Genomic DNA, 24,072 nt, shown 5'->3' on the forward strand with positions numbered 1-24,072 from the left:
GCAGCAGAGAAATCAATCCGGTTTACTGCTGATGCGTGATGATGATGATGATGCTACGAGACAATTCAACTTAGTGAAGTAATGCATTTAAAAAGTCGAGATTATAAATAGAAGCGACGGTTTTATGTTATTTCCACATGATCTATTGGGTAAAACTGAGTACATCTCTTATATCCCGAATATATACTGGCTAAAATCTGTCTATAATGGTTTACTGACTTTAACTGGCTTAAGATGGTCTCCAAATCCCCTCTAAAACTGGGACACCAGCTTTTTTCAGCAGGGTATTTAATTATAAATCTCAGGTTGGGGCAAGTTGTCACAGTTTCATTAGGGCAGTTACACTTACATGTATGCAGACGCTTTTAATCCAAAGAGACAAAATATAATATTATCAGTATCTGAGAAATTAATTAATGCATGAATACAGCAGGTTCATCACGGTGTGACACACACACTCACACACACACAGACACACACACACACACACACACACACAAAGACACACACGCACACTCACGCACAAGCACGCACACACACACACACAGAGACAGACACACACACACACACACACACACACACACACACACACACACACTCAGACACACACACACACACACACACTCACAAAGACACACACACACAGACACACACACACAGACACACACACACAGACAGACAGACACACAGACAGGCACGCACACAGACACGCACACGCATATACACACACACTCACACAGACACACACACACACAGACACACACGCACGCACACACGCACGCACACACACAGACACACACACGCATATATACACACACACACACTCACACAGACACACAGGCACACACAGACGCACACACAGACACGCACACAGACATGCACACAGACACACACACGCACACACAGACACACACACACATGCACACACAGACACACGCACACGCACACACAGACACACGCACACACAGACGCACGCACACACAGACGCACGCACACACAGACACACACACACAGACACACACACACAGACACACACACACGCACACAGACACACGCACACACAGACGCACGCACACACAGACGCACGCACACGCACACAGACACACACACACGCACAGACACACGCACACACAGACACACGCACACACAGACACACGCACACACAGACACGCACACACAGACACGCACACACAGACACAGACACACGCACACACAGACACAGACACACGCACACACAGACACGCACACACAGACACAGACACACGCACACACAGACACAGACACGCACGCACGCGCACTCTCACATACACACACACACACACACACACGCAGACAGACGCACGCACACACAGACGCACGCACACACAGACGCACGCACACACAGACACACAGACACACACACACGCACACAGACACACACACACGCACACAGACACACGCACACACAGACACAGACACACGCACACACAGACACACGCACACACAGACACAGACACACGCACACACAGACACACGCACACACAGACACACGCACACACAGACACAGACACACGCACACACAGACACGCACACACAGACACAGACACAGACACGCACGCACGCGCACTCTCACATACACACACACACGCAGACAGACAGACACGCACGCGCGCTCTCACACACACACACACACACACACACACACTCACACAGACACACACACACAGACACACACAGACACAGACACACAGACTCACGCACACACACACACACACAGACAGACAGACACACACAGACAGACACACAGAGACACACGCACAGGCACACACACAGACACACGCATACACACACACACAGACACAGACACACTCACACGCACGCGCTCAGACACACACACACGTGCTCACACACACACACACACACACACACACACACACACACACACACACACACACACACACACACGTCATGGAGTTCCAGTAAGTCTGCACATCATATTCCTGCTGAACACAACATTAATTCATATAATGGTGGTTCACAGAGAAAGCCACAGCAAGAAATCGCTGCATTTGCAGCTCAAGGTTTACTTCCATAATGTGATTCATAAGTGTGAAACAGGAAATTCAATGAGAAAAAATAAGAGTTTTGATCCAACAAGAACATCAGACAGTTTTGAATTCATATTGACTCTAAACAGTTTGATCACACTGTACACAACACACAATAATAAAGTCTAAAGGCACATTATTAGATAATCTATACATTCATTTGTTTTAATTAGTAACCAATTCATAACTTCCTCCTGTGTCATCATTTGCACCATGTCAGTCTTTTGTGCAATCATTCTAATTAACAAAAGCACTTATCATCATCCAGGAAGTGACATCATTTTTGAATCACTCTGAAGCACCCCATCCTCTCTGATCAAATGACAGAAATCAGTTTGAGAATTTCAACATGTCAAAAGAACTTTTGCTCTTTATGAACATCCTGATCATTTTCCTGTTCAATTACTAAAGATGAAGTGTCTGAGTTTAACAAATTGTTGTGAGTGACTGATTAAAACTTATAAACGTGCTCTATTATTTGTGTTCTGGCAGAGAGTCAGTCTCTCTCTCTCTCTCTTTCTCTCTCTGGCATGAAATTGCGAACTCGTTAAATTAATTCTGCAGCTGATGGATGACTCCATTTTAGCCGCTTCAGTGGCGTGACGTCCTGAGAGCTTCATCAGCTGCAGTTTGCTTGTTAAACGGGCTAGTTTTTAACTAATTTGAGCGTGCAAACTTGGGCAGGTGCTCTGTCAAACAATTCAAAAAACCAGAACACTGCTTTATCTGCTCCCATAAAACTATATTTCATGTCTTCATCACACCAAATCTACTGCCAGGAAAGAAAAGCCAGCATTTAAAGAGCTGCATTTGCAACCCAGTCTTTACTTCCATAATGTGACGTATTTCTGAGTTAAAAAATATGATTCATTCAACAAGACAGGAACATCAGCCAGTTTTGATTTCATATTGAATATGAACAGTTGCACATGGATGCAATAATGTATAAAAATTGATCAAGTATTCTATAAAATACACCATTTATGTTTCTTTAGGAATTTAATTTTAATTAGTAACCAATTCATATTTTTCCCGTGTCATGATTTGCATCACAAATATGATGTCACTCAGTTTTAACCAACCAGAACACCCTAGCAACCACCTGGCAACCACTCAAAACTGCATAGCGATGTCCTGGCAACAGCCTAGAATACAACATTCTATTTAGAAAATGTAAAATGTTTTAAATTTTTTGATTTTAAACATGTTTTAAAATGTTTAGTTAATATATTGAATCATTTTTAATTTTAAATGCAAATATACTATTTTTTTTAATATTTTAAAATGTTAATTTTTAGTAAATATACTGTATTTTATTTTACAATATTTTATAATTATACATTTCCTTAAATGTTTTAAATGTTTATTTTTTTTTAGTAAATATACTAAATAATATTTTTGAATGCTTTTAATTTTTTTCTAAATATGGGCCTACTATATTTTCTTAAATGTTTATTTTGATAAAATACACTTTAAAAAAAAAAAAAAAAAAGTTTAAAATGCTTTTAAAATTAGCAAATATGCTATACTGAAGTCTTACGGAAGCAGATAAAGCAGTGTGCCATTTTTTCCCTCTTCATTTCTTATTTTTTAAACTAAATCCTTAAACCTGAGAACATGCCATATAATTTGCATTAGTTAAAACAAAGGATTTTCTCAAATTATTTGTAAACAGCAGGATGTGATTTTGTGCTGGAAAAGCCCATCACTGCACATTTTTGATTTCTCCCTAATTTAACATTTTATCTGTTTTTAAAAAAAAGTTTTCTACTAAGACGATTTATTTAATAGATCTGTGTTTTGTACAAAGAGGACTTTTATTTTGGCGCATGCGCAGTTCAGCATCAGCATCAGTGTACAGACTAGCGTTTCGGTTTATGAAAGAAAGAAAACAGACAAAACATGGCACCCAGCCGAGGAGCAGACACACGGTTAGTTTATTTATTTGTTAGTTTTTAAAACTTCTTGTCGTTTCTGACGTGTTGTTAACTAATATAACGCTAAAACCAAAATCGTCGTACATTAACGCATCTTCTCCTCTGACAGTTATGATGACATTTCGCGCCTTGTGGACTATATCTGCGCTTAGTTTACTTAAATTCATTTTATTTTAATTAATTTATTTTACTTTAATTCAATATATTCCAGTCAAACTGCTTTAGACAGTTAAACTGTTTAACTGCCATCTGGCGGACATGTCACACATTTCTAATTAAACGAGTACATCAGTAACGTATGGCAGCTTTGAATTGTATTTATTTATAAAACTGAGTGTATAATTACAGTTAACTTGGTATTTGCAGATGCAGAACTACACCATCCCGTTATCTTAAGTACACACATGACTAGATAAGGAGGACTAACGTTAGTTAAACCGACTAACCGCACCTCCTGAGCGCGATTGAACTGTGAGAGGAAGTTGACACAACTTAAAACAAGAGACAGTCTGTCAAAACTCGCATGTTAAGATGGGTTGGACGTGTTTTTCTGTGCTGCTGATATGGATTTCATGTGTTTGTTCAACAAAGGTGCATTATAATGCTCGAGTGACGGTGAAAAATGAAGGTAAGTTATATATTTCTTTTTATTTTACTCTCAAAATCATCGTTCTGTGAAGAAAAGTCTAACCAGTTATGGCACTGACTGATCATTAATGAATCATCTATGAAAAATAGACAAATATTTGTTATTAATATCATGCTCAGATCGAATTGTGTTATGTTTTGTACACTGAAAAAAAAATTATTGTCTTACTCAGTAGTTTTGTCTTGTTTTCCAGCACAAATATCTAAATATTCCTTAATCGAGATATTTACTGGAGAAGCAAAATTACAAAAGATTAGTTTTGTTTTCTGAACAAATATCAAAATTGAGATCTGCCAGTGGGGTCAGAAAAATAAACTTAATAAATAAACTTAATTCAAAGGGAAAGATTTTTAAAGACATCTCTCTAGTCCTTATTTGATTCATAAGCTTGCGATTCGATTCAATATAGATTAATTTGAATAAATATCAAGTAGCCTAAAGTATAATTTAATTTTAATTAAAAATTGTTATTTTTTTCTCAAGGACAAAAAAATAAATAAAAAATCTCTCAAGTAGCTTAATGCTGTAAACTAAGGGTCAAGCCCTGTCAGATGGTACATTACTATAATATTAAAGTAAATTACTATAAATATTACTATAATGTAATATTACACTACTATAATATTCATTTTAAATAATATTAATACTATAATATATTAATACTATAATATTACTAAAATAATGTAATAACTGATTTGTATAGGCCTACAATTATTAATATAAGGCAGTTTTTATAAAAAAAATTTTTTTAATGATATAAAAATCTATAAAAATAGAATATGTAATATATTGCATATATTTAGCAAAATGCTCCTCTCTAGAGTTAATTTTTCTAGCTAACTATTAAGGCTGTGACGCGAGATTAAAATTGACGGAGTATGAGGGTGAAATTAGGATACAATATGCCATCGCTACGTTTACATTATTCATTTTTATTAATACGATTTTTATTTCTATGATCAATTTGTGGAAAGGACTTCAGTAAGGTCTAACAGTAAATCATATACAGTACGGTCTGAAGAGACTCGTATGAAATCATACAGGAGAGAAGCCAGTCAGTTGAGTTTGTGGCAAAACCTTTTACAATTCTTGAGTATTGTTGTCTTTTACTGCATATGATAATTCATACTCAAAGCAGAACTGAAATGACATTCATTAGATGATTAGTTAAAACATTTCAAATGCAGCTGTCATGTATTTCATCATTGAAGATTTCTTAAAAATACTATCGTCTCGTCTTGTTTTCGCTTTCCTGAGGTAAATGTAATGTTGTTCTCAAGCTGAGACATGATTCATTTCAGTACGTTGTTCTATATCTTTCAACATTCCTTCTGATGTTCATGCATGTTTATTTGGTGCTGCAACTAGTAATAAAGAGGAAAAGACGAAAAAGAAAGAGTGCCAAAGCGGTATTTATTGATTGAATAAAATTGACAGAATTTGAAAGCTGCTCTGTCTTGTCTCTCAGCATGTTGTCAGTGTCCTCTCTTTCACTTCATGAAAAAATAGATGTGTGGCATGAGAGCGTGAGAACAGATTTGCTTAAATTGGCAACCCTGATAATAAATCTTGTTCTTTAAAATTCTTTGAAAAACATTTTATAGTCAAATATTACATGAAAATTAGTTAATGGTGTTTTATATCCAAATCTAATATTAAATAGTCAAATATTCACATTTACATGATGCGTCAAAGCCTCACTTAATGTTCTTGTGTATTCTCATGAACTCACACCGACAAACCACTCTGGGGTGCGTTTCCCCAAGTCAAATATGGTCGCAAGTTCTGTCATTAGCAACAGTTCAGCGGAATTTGCAACCATAGTTGGCTAACGATGCTTTTGGGAAACGCTGCCCAGAGTGGGTGTTTTATTTCAGACACCAATTGTTGTGTCTTCTGCATTCGGCTGTGATGGCATTATTAAACTGGATTTACTTTATTACAAATCCACAATGCACACTTTATAGGTATATCTTCAGTCTGTCTCTCTCTCTTTCAGGTATAACCAGATATTCTTTTGAAAACCACCAGAGTGGTTTGGTTAAGCTGGTCAGCACTTCTGGTAGCAAAATCATCTGGGTGGGAGGAAACGAGTCCCTCTATTCCATCAAACCAGCACAAGACTCCAAACCCAAACTGGTACCTCATATTGATGTATAATTGTCTAAACGGTTCCCACCAGCTGATCATTTTCTGCCAAAAGAGAAAGATGATATTTTACTTTAAGCGATTATTCAAAACCACATATAACTGCTCTGATGCAAATGATTTGATATATTAAAATCTCCCCATTTAAAATATTTTTTCTCATTAAAGTAATTTAAGGCTAGAGTAACATGATATAATTTCTGTTATGTTTGTGCAGTATCATCTTTTATTTTTTTGGCTTGTAATATGATATGTTTGCTGTAATACACGTTATATCTGTTTGGATCCTGGTTTAGGTGGATGTGAACCTTTGTAAGGATGAAAGTAAAGATTCAGACAATTCAGTAAGTATTAAGAAGAGTTTAAGGAAAATGGTTTATGCAAGATTTTTGATATTCAGGCTTCCCACAGGATCAGACTTCACTGAGTATGTTACATGCAGACCAGTACTCAGATGTACCAGTCAGTTTAATAAAATAACCTGTCTGACTGGTTTACACGCAAATAATCCAGCAAGATAACAAGCCGATTGAATGCAGGCGTTTAAATGCCGGTTTATGACCTTAAGCCAATTAATGCATTTTCATGACCACTCAGATTTTATTATTCATAATCGAACATTAATGTAAACATGTTGTTTAAGCAGCTTCTCCATTAAAGGTCACTGACTGCTGTTGAACTGTTGATTTTTCAGGAGTGTGCATACAGGCTCTCTCTGCTCAGTCCGGGCGCTAAAGGAAATCTGTTCTTCTGTGGGTCGGTTCATGAAAATACGAAGTGCTGTTACATGGTATGTCCTGTTTTTACTGTATGCATTTTGAACTTGTGTGAAAGTATGAAGCTGAGTCATCTGTTTTGTTCCAGAACTCCGATTATTCCATGACTGACTGCTTCAGATTAGAAAATTATGAGCCAAATATTAATGAGCCGTCATTACTCGTTGGTGAGTATTGGTGTATGCATTTGTATTCATGTAAGTAGTAAGCTTGCATAAGTTTGAGCTGCAGTTTGAGCGCTACTAATTAGAATTGCAAAAATATAGTATATAATATCCATTGTTTGTGGTTGGATTCAGTACGCATGTCTCTAAGAAATGCATCTGGTCAGCGTGTTATACTTAAACACCCACTCAGATTCTTGACAACCTAATGGCTTGTTCATTGTTTGGAATTTAGCTGAGCACAGTAGGAGTATTATTACTATTAATGCTTAAACACTCCTAATTTCCCTTCTGCTCCATCACTCCATTATTGAGGAAAGTATCAAGGCACTATTCTTTGGTAAAGAAGCTTACACTCATTATGAAATAGCGTACCAATATAATTTCACATGGGGTTGCATGTTTGTTCTAGTGGTTCAGGAAACATTCGACGTGTTGAAACGCTGTGCTTCTACTGAAGGTCATGGTGCAACTAACATGCAATTCATGCATTTGCATGCAGTACCATTTATTGCTATTACATATAACTGACTGTCAAAGTTTAACTCATATTCCAGAAAACTAGCAGGACAGTTGATGGATATTGTTACCCTACAACTCACCCAAAAATGAACATTCATGTCGTTCCAAACAAATTTAGCAGAATGTTCATGCTACTCTATTCCATTCAATGGCTATCAAGCTCCAAAAATGACCAAAAACGCACTATAAAAGTGTAACAGTGGTCCATATGACACGTGACAAGTCTATTGCAGTCATATGATGCTTTGTGTGAGGAGCAGACGGAAATGTTATTTACTGAAAATAGAAAGAGCAACTTGGATATTTTGCTATAAATATCTCTTGTTGTGCTCCTGGAAATTCGTACAGTATGAATTCAAATGATCACATTTAGTTAAACTACAGTATATACAGTTTCAGGAAGCTGTCTGATGAGAAGAAATGTGTGAATTCCTGCACATTTGCATTGCTTCTGCAGTCTGATAAAGGGGAACTGAGAGAGGAACTAAGGCTTTCTGTGTGCCTGATGATATACAGTTTGCCTCCATATATAGATCTGACAGACTGAAGTTGAACCTTGTTTACAGTGTTTCTATAGATTATTTGTTTAACCAATGGGAATGAGACAGGATGGTTTGTCCACCCTCACATCATTTGTTTTGAAAGCACCACGTCTGTCTGCACATGACTAGACATGATGCCGGCAGGACTGAGAAACACTCATAATAACGCTTGTGATAATGTTTAAAGGTTTAGTTCACTTTCAAATGAAAATTAGCCTAAGCTTTACTCACCCTCAAGCCATCCTAGATGTATATGACTTTCTCGTTTCTGACGAACACAATCGTAGATATATTAATAAATATCCTGACACATCATAGCTTTATAATGGCAGTATGTGTTACCAAACGAGTATGAGCTGAAGAAATTGTCTCCATCCACATCCATCCATCATAAACGTACTCCATACGGCTCCGGAGGGTTAATAAAGCGAAGCGAAGCGATGCGTTTGTGTAAAAAAATAAATTAATTTAAAAAAAAAATCCATATTTAAACAAGTTATGAAGTAAAATATGTAGCTTCCACCAGACTGCCTTCCGTATTCTTCAAAAAGCTTACGCTGTACGTCCTACGCCTTCCCTATTCAAAATTACGGAACTGACGCCACGCCAGTTCAATTTTTTACGTGATTTGAATACGGAAGGCTAGATATTTTACTTCCTAACATGTCTACATATGGATTTTTTTTTTTTTTTTTTATACAAAAATGCATCTCTTCTCTTCAGAAGGCCTTTATTAACCCTCCGGAGCCATGTGGAATATGTTTATGGATAGATATGGATGGAGACACTTTCTTCAGCTCATACTCGTTTGGTAACGCTTACTGCCGTTATAAAGCTCGGATGCGTCAGGATATTTATTAAAATTTCTCAGACTGTCTTCCTCAGAAAGAAGAAAGTCATACACACCTAGGATGGCTTGAGGGTGGGTAAAGCTTGTGGTAATTTTATTTTGAAAGTGAACTAATCCTTTAAGTGCACATTGATCGCAACCTACACGTCACAAGAATGCTATGAATAATAAACCATAATTTCTGCACTCAAGAGACACCAAACGGAAAAGATTTTGGGTGGAGGTTGTATGTGTAAAACTCCCTTCCATGATGCTAGTGTGTTTGTCAGGGCCTGGCTATGAGATTGTTTCATACTTGTCCACTGTCAAGACTTCTCTTTATATAGGGCTCGGGCTTGAGTTACACACTGAAGTTTAATACTTACTGCGAAAGTAATAGTTCACCCAAAAATGAAAATAATCCCATAATTTTCTCACCCTCAAGCCTTCCTAGGTGTCTACACACAATCAGAGTTATATTAAATAATATTTTGGCTCTTCCCAGCTTTGTAATGGCATGAATAGGGTTTTTGAAGCACCAAAAAGCACATCCATTCATCATAAAAGTAATCCAGGGGGTTAATAAAAGCCTTCTGAAGCGAAGCGATCAGGTTTTGTAAGAAAAAATAACTGTATTTGAAACCATAAACTATAATCACTGGCTTCCAGCAACGGCCGGACGTGTGTCCATGAGAGTGTAGAGTTCTTTCGGAAGCATATTTTTCTTACAAAAAACCCATCACTTCAGAAGGCTTTTATTAACCCCCTGGATTACTTTTATGATTAATGGATGTGCTTTTTGGTGCTTCAAAAACTCTATTCAATGCCATTACAAGGCTGGGAAGAGCCAAAATATTATTTAATATATCTCCTATTGTGTTCGGCTAAGAAAAAAAGTCATACACATCTAGGAAGGCTTGAGGGTGAGAAAATTATGGGATCATTATCATTTTTGGGTGAACTATTCCTTTAAGGGTTTGTTCACATCACTATGAGCCCAAGGATATACCTTAGTCTGGGTAGATGGCATATTAAATATTACGTGGATGAAAACGGAGCTGTGAAGGATAGACTTACAGTCTTTAGGGTGAAATGCACTGTATAAAGGTCCAAGATCATTTTTACACAACTCTCAACTTTCACAATGGTTTTAAGGAGTTTTTGTCAAATTTTTTTGGAAAGAAGTTTCGTCAGCAGAACAATTGCCATGTTGTTAAACAACAGTACAGCGCTGTATGCCTCGTTTTCATTCGGGTACAAATTAAATGATGGTCTATGTGAGATTGACTAGGAACAGTAATACATTATTTGCTTCTATTACATGCTACATGTGACGTCCTGTCTATCTTTACACGTGTCGTCCATGTTCTGTCTTTATTTGACCTTTCAGATGATATGCTGTACTTCACTAAGTCTGAGATAGGATTGTACAGGATAAGCAAGGACAAAAATTACAACATTTGGTCTCAGGCGCCTCAAATGGGTGAGAAATCAGATTAAACACAATACTACTGACATCTAAAGTGTTTCATTGCCACAGTGAGCATTTCACTTTCTCACTGAAATGAGTTCTTGTCATTGTGAGAATGAAACCGTTTTCATCCTAAAAAGTGCTCTTTTTCTCTTCTGACATTTAGAGCAAAAGTATTTGAAGCTGATCGCTGGTAAAGGCAAAAACGAGGGCAAAATTTATTCCTTCTTCGCAGAGAAACACAAAAGTGAAGACCAGTGGATTCCACGAGTCTCTCAGAGCTGCATGGTGAGCAGAAATCACACACCGTAAAACATCTTGAGATCTTATTTTGCTGATAAAGATGTGCATAAAGACATATAGGCTGTAAACCTTGTTTATTGTTTAAAAATTATTGCAATTAGTGATTCCCCCAATGTGTACATAAACTCAATAAGGGATTTTTCTACCATCTGAGGAATTTCAGGCAGTACAGCTTCCATGTTTTTGTCAGTCATGTTCATACATTCATAAACAGTCATACAGGGCGCAAAAGCATTCTAACTAACTTTATCTAATTGGTACTCCACCCAAAAATAAAAAACTGTTATTATTTACTCACATTGTTCCAAACTTGTATGACTTATGTGGAACACAAAAGATTTTAAAAAATATTGAAAGTCATACAAGTTTAGAAAGACATGAGGGTGAGTAAATGAAGACAAAATTACTTTTGATTGGACTATCCCTTTAAAACGCCCAATGACATCTGCAGACGTAATGCAATTTATTTACTTCAGATGTGTATATTATATTATATTATATATTATATATATATATATATATAAATAATTATAGAAAGGCTGTCAGTATTTTTTGCAACTGAAGCACAGTGTAAGTATCACTTCTGTTTCTCAGTCAAGTTCACATTTATCAATCTCAAAGTCTCAAAGTTGACAAGTTGATCTATCTATCTATATCTATCCATCTATCTATCTATCTATCTATCTATCTATCTATCTATCTATCTATCTATCCATCTATCATGCATTCATAGACAGCTATACAGAGAGCAATAGAGTGAATCTACAAGAACCCTGAATTCTAACTAACTTTCCTAATCGGTACCCCACCCAGAAATGAAAACTGAAAAACGCCCAATGACATCTGTCTATTCCATGTGTGTCCAAGTAAATACTGCATATGCTAGTTATATCTCAAAGTTGCCAAATATAATCTAATATACAGTTGCAAGAAAAAGTATGTGAACCACTTGCAGAATCTGTGAAAACGTGAATAATTTTAACAAAATAAAGGAGATAATACAAAATGCATGTTATTTTTTATTTAGTACTTTATTTAGTATTTTTTTATTTACTCTCCTGAGTAAGATATTTTACATAAGATGTTTACATATAATCCACATGACAAAAAAATAGCTGAATTTATTAAAATAACCCCATTCATAAGTATGTGAACCACTGATTCTTAACACTGTGTGTGGTTACCTGGATGATCCACGACTGTTTGTTTGTTGTGTGATGGTTGTTCATGAGTCTCTTGTTTGCTCTGAGCAGTTAAACTGAGCTCTGTTCTTCAGAAAAATCCTCCAGCTCCTGCAGATTCTTCAGTTTTCCAGCATCTTTTGCATATTTGAACCCTTTACAGCAGTGACTGAATGATTTTGAGATCCGTCTTTTCACATGGAGGACAAAACACAACTATTAAAAAAGGTTCAAACATTCACTGATGCTCCAGAAGGAAACACGATGTATTGAGAGTCGGGGGTGAAAAGTTTTGAACAGGATGAAGATGTCCAAATTTTTCTTATTTTGTTTAAATATAAATTTTTTTCATTTAGTACTGCCCTTCGGAAGCAACAGAAGATACTTACATGTTTCCCGGAAGACAAATTAAATCCAATTTACCTTGATCTTCAAATTCCAAAAGTTTTCACCCCCCTTCTATTAATGCATTGTGTTTCCTTCTGGAGCATCAGTGAATGTTTGAACCTTTTTTAAAAGTTGTGTTTGAGTCCCTCAGTTGTCCTCAGTGTGAAAAGACAGATCTCAAAATCATTCAGTCACTGCTGGAAAGGGTTCAAATATGCAAAAGATGCTGGAAAACTGAAGAATCTGCAGGAGCTGGAGGATTTTTCTGAAGAACAGAGCTCAGTTTAACTGCACAGGACAAACAAGAGACTCATGAACAAACATCACTAAACAAACAGCCGTAGATCATCCAGGTAACCACACACAGTATTAAGAATCAGTGGTTCACATACTTATGAATGGGGTTATTTTAATAAATTCAGCTATTTTTTTGTCTTGTGGATTATATGTAAACATCTTTTATGTAAAATATCTTACTCAGGACAGTACTAAATAAAAATCAACATGCATTTTGTATTATCTCCTTTATTTTTTATTTTCACAGATTCTGCAAGTGGTTCACATACTTTTTCTTGCAACTATATCTGTCAGTAAACAGCAGTAAATGCAGCCTGATGTTGAGGTGTCTTGCACAGAATGAGTGTACGTCTGGGTTTCCTTTGCAATCTTTCACCTGCTTAAATGTGACAAATGTCATTTTAGTAGATATGAAATGCATTTGACAAATGATGACACCTGCATCACCACCTTTTATTAAAGATGTTTCTCAGTAACTCGCAGCCACATTTGTGCTAAAGGGAAAACTTCTATAATTATAAGCGCAGGTGTTAATGACACATGTCAAGTGCTCTGAGACTTCAAATGTTGTCAAAGCTCTGAATAGATGCATGTAAGAAATGTACCAGTAAATATCGAATTTTTGCAATTATGAAAACATTGACTGAACATTCTTGCAGGATCATATATCAATAAATAAGCCTTTTTGTGCCATATTTAATCTTGTTCAGTATGAAATCAGGGTATTGCTGCAGATTCCTGGTCCTTATGTTTCAATGTACTTGATTGCATTATATAATCTGAGAAATATTGTGAAAGTTAGGCCTTTTTGTAATCTGTAATCGCAGAGTGATGCAGAAAAACTTGAAGAACCTCTCTTTATTCTAGTCATTCTACTCACCCTCATCAGTCCAAACCCGTATGACTTTTTCTACTGTGGAACACAACAAATGTTTAGCTGAATGTTCATATTGCTTTTTATATACACTATAGGCACACAGGAGCTGTTGGACTCCACAAAGGACAAAAAAACACCATAAACATTTAATAAAAGTAGCTCATATGACTGCACTTAATAATAATAATAATAAACATTTTATAAAGCGCCTTTTAAAGCAGCTTCTCAAAGTGCTCTACACAAAATAAGCCATACATAGCTCAAGTAATAAAAAGAAACCTCAAAAACAGATCATAAGCATGTTTGAGAAACAACTGACAAGTTGGATTGTGGGTTATCTCAGAAATACAGCCAGAGAGAAAACAAACACCAAGTGGTGACAGATAAATATTAAAGAGTAAAGGGCCTAAGACAGAGCCCTGGGGAACACCAGTGAAAACAGAGCTAATCTCAGACCTGTAACCACCCATAGAAATTAACTGAGAATGGTCAGTAAAATAGGATTTAAACCACTTTAAAGCTGTCACACCAAAAACTTCACATGCATTGACCTAAAGAGTTGAACACCTGACGATCTTTTTCAGAATGACAGAGGCGGTCGTAAGGGTCATCTTCAGAACAGCTGGACGTCCATGATTTACGCCCGTCTGTTCTGTGGGAGTGGATATGAGTTCAGTCAACTGATAGATGTGGCCACACTCGAAACAGACAACGACATCAAAATTTATGCGCTTTTCAGAAACTATTGGTAAGGAAAAAAAACGTCATTCTCGTGCTTTGCAGTGATATTTTATTGTAGGTGATCAGTGTGTAACTTTAACTAAAGTCTGTCATCTCAATAGTTTAATACTAGGGCTGGGTTGAAAATATACATTTCTGGATTTTAATTGATTCTCAGTTTGATGAACCTATGTCGATTCTTAAATCCTTAGAATTGATCTTTTCAGTTGAAGCTTGCAGAAAACTTCACTAAACATTTGTAATAAGATTTATGCTTTGATACTTTTGATATGAAAAAAGTCTCAGCTTTTAAATTCTGTCAGTTTTATCACAAAATTCAAACAATAAATGTGGCGTGAAGCGATCATCTTTTCCTCTTTACTACTAGTTACAGCACCAAATAAACATGCATGAACATCAGAAGGAATGTTGAGAGATACAGAACAACTTACTCTCATGTAATCGATGTTTCAACCGTGGAAAGGCATCAATAAAACAGCCTGAAAACAATAATGTCACGTAAAATCACATTTACCTCAGAAAAGCCGTTCAATGACCATAAACGTGATAGCAAGAAAAATAACTCTAGAGAGGAGCATTTTTAATAAATATATGCACTTTTAAATTACAAATTACATAACCATTATATTTTTACTTAACCTGTTCTTTAATATTTAATGCATATTCAATATGTATATTCAAATATGTTTGAATAAACCCATCATGAAAAAGTTATGACAGCAACCATTTAAATGTCTATTTTCAAACAAATTGGTGTAGAAACATTTATGTAATCAAAAGGCTATTACAACTTACTATAATATTGAAGGTTAAAATTAACAACTGAAGGCATTTTTAATAATGTATAGTTTACAACATTAATTGAGACATTTTTCCTTGAGAAAAACTGACATGTACTGTATCTGATATATATCCAAGTGAATCGATATCAAATTTAATTGAATCGCAAGCTTCTGAATAAAAATCGAATCGTGAAATTTGTGTCAATGCCCAGCCCTAGTAAATACCCATGACACCCCAATGTGCATCTGTTTAAAGTACTAAGTCTGTCACATTAGTGTACAATGCTAACATGACTGCTGGTGAGTCACATGATCCTGTTGAATCGAGGGATACTACATGTTGATTCAGTGTGGAGTGTTAAAAGCTCCAGGAAACATCTGTCATTTGACAGTTCCACAAACTCTGGCTCTTGTGTTTAAAGTGTGAAGCTCTGTGTCTCTCTTTACAGGAACATGAGTGCTGTGTGCGTCTATAACATGACAAAAATCAGCGCTATCTTCAATTCCTCTCAATTCAACTCCAACAAAGATCATACAAAACATCGGCCTGGAACGGTGAGAATTATGCTGTCACTGAAGCGATACTGCTTGATTGCTTGTATAATCGCAAAGCGAGAACTATATTATCATCCTAAAAATGCGGCACCTTACTGAATGATTCATTCTGTAGTTCTGAGACATGAACCAAACTAAACAACTCTGGATGAATCATAACATTACAACATCTGATTAAAAGACAATTCAGTGATGTAATCAAAAAGACAAAAGGTACAAGACTGTACTTAATGACTTTTATGAGGGAATGAATGAGCTACGCATCTCATAAACTGAATGATGTAATCCAGTCAGTCTGGGTTTTTGTGTCCTTTTAAAAGGTCCTCTTATGATTCCTAACAACTGTTTAGCACATATCATCACCTCAATTCTTGATAGAGATTCTCGAACCGACTGTTGAGCTCTGTAGTCCAATCAACAGGTCACAGTTATCTTTCCCATTCCTTCTAACTAACTACTCATCGTTCTTTTAGTGTGTCAATGACAGTACTACGCTAAGCGATGACGTGCTGACGTTTATGAAGGAGCGTCCCGAGATGAAGGATTGGGTGATGCCAGAGAACGGCCCCCTGCTGTTCAAACATTGTCATTACACTCACATCCAGGTGGACCGACAACAAAACAACACTGTCCTGCTTCTGTCTCTAGGTATGTGAGTTTACATCAACAGAGCTCCCACAAATAGTTTACTATCTTTATTGTTCAAACGAAGTACGCCTGTTTAAGAAGACATTCTCATAATCAATGTTGGATTATTTTAATTACTAGTATAAGAGTTGAAAAGTCTGTACTCATACTCTTCAGTTAGCGTACGCTTAAGAACATTTTCATGTCACTTTCTGCCTTAATAAATCCCATTTTTTTCTTTTGATGTAGTATGAGATCAATGGAATTTAGGATCAGATCCGATTGTACGTGCGTTTAATAAATGAGGCTACTGGTTCCTTAATGTTCCTCTTAAATCTACTAAAGAAAAATACTAAACAAAATCAACACTAAATACCAAGAAAAGATTAAGATGAATGGGCTCATGAGAGTCATTAGTCTGTTTGTTAATTGTGATGTGCTTCTCATGAACATCCTGTTACACTCTGAAATACGTCACATTAGAAAAGTTAATTGGGTTGTAAATGCAGTTTCATGTTGATTTAAACTCATCAGTTTCACATTTAAATGACCAGCTGCTACAGGAAAAGGCAGGAATAGGTAATTGCTGGAAAAATGTAATGAATCATTGATAATGTTGTGTTAGTCAGATGACTGAGGCTGAATGAATAAGGAGTGTAGTATGATTAATCAAAGTGATGCAATCTAATAGTTTCAAACCCTAGTGAGCTGTCTAACTAGGTGTTATTATTAGGCATCATAGACATGAAGGCTGTTCCAAACACTAGGTAGAAACATGATGCTTCTATATATTGCCAAAATCAATGTCTCACTTGTAGCCAATCGCAGAATTATGTAATTAACCCTTGTGCAACCTTATGAACATTTTTTTGTTTTTTTTAATCATTTTGTTTGTGTTAATGCCAATTGCATAAATTTTGGCACAGGTGTATATTTTTATTGGAATCTTACTATTTCACCTCCATTTCCTTTAAAAAAAAAAAATTTATATTTTGCACCAGTAACACAAAATAGTTCCTCTCAGGACCTTAAGGACAAAAATGCCCCCATTAAAACTGCAATTTTTAATCCCAGGGCCATTTAACTATAAAATGATGCAGTCTGTATTAATAGGCTTTCATTCTGATGACAAGGCTTCAAAATTAAAGTTTTCACTATTTTTTACCAGATGGTGCCATTCCATTGGGAAAAATGTGGTACTGCGCCCAAACAAAATCTTACTGAAAGCTCATTTTTTGAGATATCAACCTCAAATTTGGAACACAACTTTGATTTTCTAGCAGTTTTAGAGTTCAACATATTTCATAAAACAATTTATATACAATAATGTTCAATACAATAATAAAATGAGACTAAGTCTGTGCTCCCAAGATTCAAATTTTTATGACATGGACATTTTTGTCCACTATAGACCTGTGTAATTTTTTTTTAATTGACGCACAAGGGTTAAAAACCAACTATTTCACGCAAAAGCAACATGTAACATCAAACTCTATTTGGATAAAATGTGTTAGTGTTTGTATGATGTGCATGTGACAGTTGCTGTCTTTGTAGGGAGCTCCCTATGCAGACAGATTAGTTATATGTCCTGTTGTTATATGGAAATTTTTCTTATTTTCTTACAGAAAGTGGAAGGGTCCATAAAGTCCTGGAAAAGTCAGTTTTTATCATTGCGGAGTATCTGCCGTTTCCACATGGGACACACATCACCAGCATGCTGCTGGACGCTTCTGAGGTATGACGCAAAAATAACATCCACTTCCTTTTATGCATACTAAAATAAAAGTTTGGAATGATGTCTCAAACAGTAGAGCATTATCAAGGCCATGGGTTGAATGATCTGATAAAATCAATTTTTTTTACTGCATTGCAAGTTGCTTTGAATAAAATGTTATTCAGCGTCTCATTGGTAATAACTGGAGATTGTTGTAGCTGATAAATAATGTGTGAACATCCTATGCTTTGAGGTCACCATTAATATAGTATAGTTATTAATATGTTGTTTTATTTTGCTTTTAATTACTCTGAACGTAGATATATATATAGTTATATAGTTTCTTAATCTATGATTGATCTTCATTCTTTTAATCTTACAAATGTATCATTAGTGGTACTAACATATCCTGTGTTTAAATTTCTCAGAAGCGTCTGTTTGTGAGTTCCAGTAATGAGGTTGTTCAGATTGACCTTAAGGCATGTCATGTGTACGGAGATGATTGTACTGAATGCTTGTTATCGCGAGACCCCTACTGCGGTTGGAACAGTTTTCACTGCACCTTCACAGAAAAGTAAGACATCATTTGCTGCACACCCACAAGTCTGCTTCCTTCCTGATTACAAATTCATTTTTAGCATGAGGCATAAACCGTTAATAACACTCATAGTAGTCTGTTAATTCATATATTGAAAGAAATTAAGCTAGAGCGTTCTGGGTGGTTGTGAGGTGGTTTCATACTGGTTTGAGTCTCTCTGATCTGCAGAATGAGTTACACACTCAAGTTTCATACTTAGTGTTTGAGGTTTGTTCAAATCATAATGAGCACTAGTAATAAGGTCAGGGCCTGAATTTCATTTTGGATTTCCCCTCTGAGGTGAATTTTAAGGGGGAGCTGGGGGTTAAATTACATTTATATCACCTAAATGTTTGCTCATTCTATGTATTTGTGTTTTTACAATGGGGTAATTTTGTTGCGCATGAGTTTACACACTGCACAAGGAAGATTGATTTCAACCTTGAATTGAATGAGCAAAAAAAAGTAAACAAGAACAAAAACACATTACAAGCAGAAGTACAAATAAATACAACAACAAAAAAAAATGAAATTCAGGTACAGGAATGCTACAGAAATTTAATAAATCGAATGTTTCATTGTATAAATTAAATACAGACACTCGCTATCTTTTGTTGTTTGATTAACATTAATGATAGACAGCAGCAGGAATATTAGGCTGCTGTCACTTTAAAAGTGAATGCACAGATTCAATATACTGATATACATGCGTTTTCTTTTTCAACCATTTACGTTCACTTAAGATATCACCGACTGCGTTTATGTGAGTATTCGCCAAGACGGGCATTTTGACAAATTTGTGCGTTTCTAACTGCAATAAGCCATGAAAATGCGCTCAGTTTGGTACTCGTTAGCTGTTTGAGAGGCGGCTTTATGTGTGCGCGCTCTGGGCATGAGCGCACAGAAAACCGTCTTTCAGAGAGTATGGGACTCAAGCACTACTGAATGCTTTAAAATCGCTTGAATGTTTAAATTGACAAGTCGTGCATATGATAAACTTTAGTAACGATGCAACACTGGCTGATTAGGCAAGTGGAAATTCTGTCCCAAAATGCGAGTGAAAGTCTTGCAGCTCGCTTGTACAGATGCGTTAGCGCTAAATCACTCTCGCTGTTTGTGAAACCTGCGGGAATTAGTAAAATTATGTGCAATCCCGCTTAATCATTCTGAAACCAAATAACCACTGAACTCAACCTCTTTGCATCGCATTACCTGCCCTTACACCTCCACCACATGAAACCAATTTTAGTATGTTCCCACCCATTTCCTTATCTACCACTAAACAACTCAACTTCCCCCACCCCCACACACACACACAACTGAAACCCACACTGCATCACTTACATGAAAATAATACTTTTATGGAAAGTATCATTAATGTTCCCCTTTTTTTTCCACAGAAATCAAGTTGCCAACTCCCACATTTGCAGTAAGTCTGGCTCTGTTTTTGATGATGATGATTGTGTTTTGTGTTTTTTTTTTTTGTTTTGTTTTTTTTTAACTCAAACCACCTTCTTCAGTGCTAAAAGTATTTAGTATTTTCCTACATAGGTAGCTGCCTTTATAGGAAGCATCCCAAGTGAAATGTGACTGATATGAGATGCTCTTCATTGGCAGTAACTTTTGTACGCCACACAAATAGTGTGAGATCACACAAGATAGATAAATAGTGATTTAAACATTAGTGAAGGGGTTCCCAAACTTTTTTGTCAGCCAAACCCCTTAGATGTAAAATATTTACTTGAGATTTTAAAGGGGACCTATAATGCTCTTTTCACAAGATGTAATATAAGTCTCTGGTGTCGCCAGAATGTGTCTGTGAAGTTTCAGCTCAAAATACCCCACAGATCATTTATTATAGCTTGTCAAATTTGCCCCTATTTGGGTGTGAGCAAAAACACTCCGTTTTTGTGTGCGTCCCTTTAAATGCAAATGAGCTGCTGCTCCCGGCCCCCTTTCCAGAAGAGGGCGGAGCTTTAACAGCTCGCGCTTCAGTCGCTCGACAACAACAAAGCTGGAGAATCTCACGCAGCCAAAATGACGACGGTGTTCAGCCTTACATTGTTCAAACCGGAGTCGACACTGATGGAGAGACTCAGGAAGAAGTTGCACATAATAAATTGCACAAAATCATATCGCACTTCAGTTTTGTTTCAATTAATTGTGCAGCCACATTTATTTATTTTCATTTTACATTCAATTGTTAGCTTTTCATCAACTCGTGTGGGAGTCTGACATACTAATATTGAGTCAAATAAACCATTTAGTTAATCTATTTCTGCTTATGGTATTGAATTAATATTATAATCAACAAGCTTCATCTCAAGATGAAAATGATCTCTGAACTTGTGGTGTATTCTGGGATTGCTTTCTAGATTGGCAGCTCATAGGTTTTGGAAAAGAGTGTTTTCAGGTTATCCATATGTGCCAATTCAACAAACACATCACATGACCATCTGTTCCACAGGTCCAGCTTTAGCCGCACCATCAAAGACTGAAATTGGTGCCGAGACATCAGTGGTTCATGTCCCACCGTCCTCTAGACACTTCCTGCTCTGCCCGATGACATCACATCACGCTACATACCACTGGCTCCACGGTAACACGCACGAGGAGTGCGTTCGTTCAGATCAGGGCTGTTTGTATCTCATTGAAAGCATGAACAAGACTCATGAAGGGTCGTACATCTGTGTGTCTTCAGAGGACATCTATCAGAAGACCTATAAGAAGACCGTCGCTCAATATCAGCTCAGCATGAGCCGGTCAGACGCTCACCGTGTCGCTCCAATAGTGTTACCGTGCTTGTTACTTCTGCTCACAGTGCCTTACTTCCTGTTATAGACTTTTGAAAGTATTATCTGATCCTGAAGTCACTATCAAGTCACCTTTATTTCTATAGTGCTTAACACAATAGAGATTGTGACAAACAGGAATACAATGTTCAATGATGCAAGCAGAATTCAGCTCTAGAAAGACAATAGCATCATTGTTCAGCTGAAAAATTGTCCACATCCTGTTTAATAATATTATATTTATTGATTATTATTATTGCCAGAGCTATTAATATTTTTCATTTTAAAGAAAGTTTATACAGATTTAGCTTTCTATACAAAAACTCGCACTGATGAATCATTCACAAAGAGACCAGCAAACGAGGTAAACACTCCGACATACACCAGATATTTACAGTATATGAAATGTGCAATATGAGTGTCCAGTTTGTCATCAGTCACAAGAGTATGAAAACACACGAGGTTGATGTGGGAGAGAATCAGTTTGGATTTGATGATTCCACATCATTTTTACAGGATGTGGAGAGATTATATATATTGTTGTTTTCACGATCAGCGGTGTTTGTCACGTGATCTACCAGGCAAATATTTGGACGCAAACTCAATGTACATTCCTCGTGATCTTACAAACCCTTTTGATCTAAACGAGTTACATTAGTTTAGTAGACAAAAATAAATTATTAAACATTAAATAAATAAAACTGAGAACTAGACGAAGCTCAAATGTGAGAGTTTTCATTTGCATCATGTTTATTAACGCACTTTTATTCGAACATGAGCAAATGAAGAACGAGTCGATGTGGCTGAACGTTTTACTGCATGTTAAACATTATTTGTGTGATTGTTACTCATATGTACTAGTGTTTAAGACTAACAATCTGTCATTTAGGATTATTAAATATAGATAAAACTAGTAAGAGCATTTCATTGGATCATTCCAACATCGACAGCAGCCACAAGATTTTTTTATTTTGTAATGCCTAAGTTACATTAGATAATGAAATATCAATTCAAGTCTTATTTTGGGTAAAGAAAGAGCGTTGAAGATTGTGAAACACTGTGGTTTATGAACGTTTCACAACCAGTGTCACTTCATTAGAGTTTCGATTGTAAAGTGTTGTTTAACAAAAATCAATTGTTCAGTACAGACTGACGCCTCAAACATTATACAGTGATTCAGACTGTAATGTATTGTCTGTGTTTGTATGAAGTGATGCGATTGAGTCATATTTATTTTGTGTAGGATGTGAATGTGCATTAAGGAGGTTATGAATAGAGAGCTTGTCTTAACCACTGTGACTAGCCTGTTTATACATAGAACCATGTGTGTAAACTTTGCCAAAAGATGTTTATTTTTTCCTTTTTAAACTTGCTGATTTGTATTTTTATATTTATTGCACTGTGAACTTCCACTTTTGAGATCTGTAAAATGTTCTGATAAATCAGAGTAACATGAGCATCTGCTGGAGGACATGTAAAATGAGGAAGCGAAGGTCGAACACGCCCAGCGTTAAAGGTCATGAAACTGGAATGAACGTCTTTACATGTGATGATGATGATCAATTAGTCAGTCATTTATTCCCTCAGTGTTGGAGGATTCACCTTTTTACACACTGACTTCTGTGAAAGGTATCTGATTAAAGACTAAGTAAAACCTTGAATGTTCTTGCTGTTTTAACTCAGTCATGGCGTAAATTACTGATGACCACACAGGATGTGACTGACAATATCTGAATCTCAATGATCGTGTGGAAACACATCAGATGTTCAGTAACTCTAATAGTTCACTGAGAAAGCTTCTGTCACAATTTGTTTCCGTTTTTGAAATGCTGTGGCTGTTGATTCCACAAAAATGTACACAAAAACCATTTGCTGAAAGAAATGGGCCTTATTTCGATTATGATTTCGGCCTCAAATCGATTAATCGCATATAACAAAAGTTTATACACACACACACACACACACACACACAAAAGAAAATGTAAAAACAAGTGTGTGTTAGATGCGATTAATCACAAAGCACTAGTAGAAACCGTTTCACATTCGATCCAGGATCATTTCTCAAATGTGCGAACATGTTATTCAGAGAAAATTAATCTATTTCTGCATTATAG

The 24,072-nt window shown here is 36.3% G+C and overlaps 1 protein-coding gene across 2 annotated transcripts; it reads left to right on the forward strand.

The window, feature by feature from the left end:
- Positions 1–3,899: 3,899 nt before the first annotated feature.
- Positions 3,900–23,619, forward strand: LOC127499676 (semaphorin-7A-like). Of its 2 annotated transcripts, none has more exons than XM_051870141.1 (15): positions 3,900–4,018; positions 4,616–4,652; positions 6,673–6,812; positions 7,118–7,165; positions 7,516–7,611; positions 7,686–7,764; positions 11,045–11,137; positions 11,292–11,413; positions 14,755–14,918; positions 16,143–16,248; positions 16,722–16,896; positions 18,501–18,610; positions 19,018–19,163; positions 20,567–20,595; positions 21,634–23,619. In XM_051870141.1, exons 1-15 carry the CDS (start codon positions 3,917–3,919, stop codon positions 22,005–22,007), a joined length of 1,821 nt encoding a protein of 606 aa, XP_051726101.1. In that variant the 5' UTR covers positions 3,900–3,916; the 3' UTR covers positions 22,008–23,619. The 2 variants fall into 2 exon arrangements, with proteins under 2 accessions (XP_051726101.1, XP_051726102.1); XM_051870142.1 differs by having other exon boundaries at positions 3,917–4,018; positions 4,391–4,652.
- Positions 23,620–24,072: the final 453 nt, after the last annotated feature.

This window comes from Ctenopharyngodon idella, chromosome 18 (genome assembly GCF_019924925.1).
Source record: "Ctenopharyngodon idella isolate HZGC_01 chromosome 18, HZGC01, whole genome shotgun sequence".
Classification (NCBI taxonomy): domain Eukaryota; kingdom Metazoa; phylum Chordata; class Actinopteri; order Cypriniformes; family Xenocyprididae; genus Ctenopharyngodon; species Ctenopharyngodon idella.

What these genes read in the sequence shown, in the direction of transcription:
- LOC127499676 (XM_051870141.1), top strand. Translation starts at nt 3,917, where the DNA reads ATGCGCAGTTCAGCATCAGCATCAGTGTACAGACTAGCGTTTCGGTTT. An exon ending in GTAAAGATTCAGACAATTCA is followed by an intron (nt 7,166 to 7,515) that starts GTAAGTATTAAG and finishes TTGATTTTTCAG; the next exon opens with GAGTGTGCATACAGGCTCTC. An exon ending in GCGCTTTTCAGAAACTATTG is followed by an intron (nt 14,919 to 16,142) that starts GTAAGGAAAAAA and finishes CTCTCTTTACAG; the next exon opens with GAACATGAGTGCTGTGTGCG.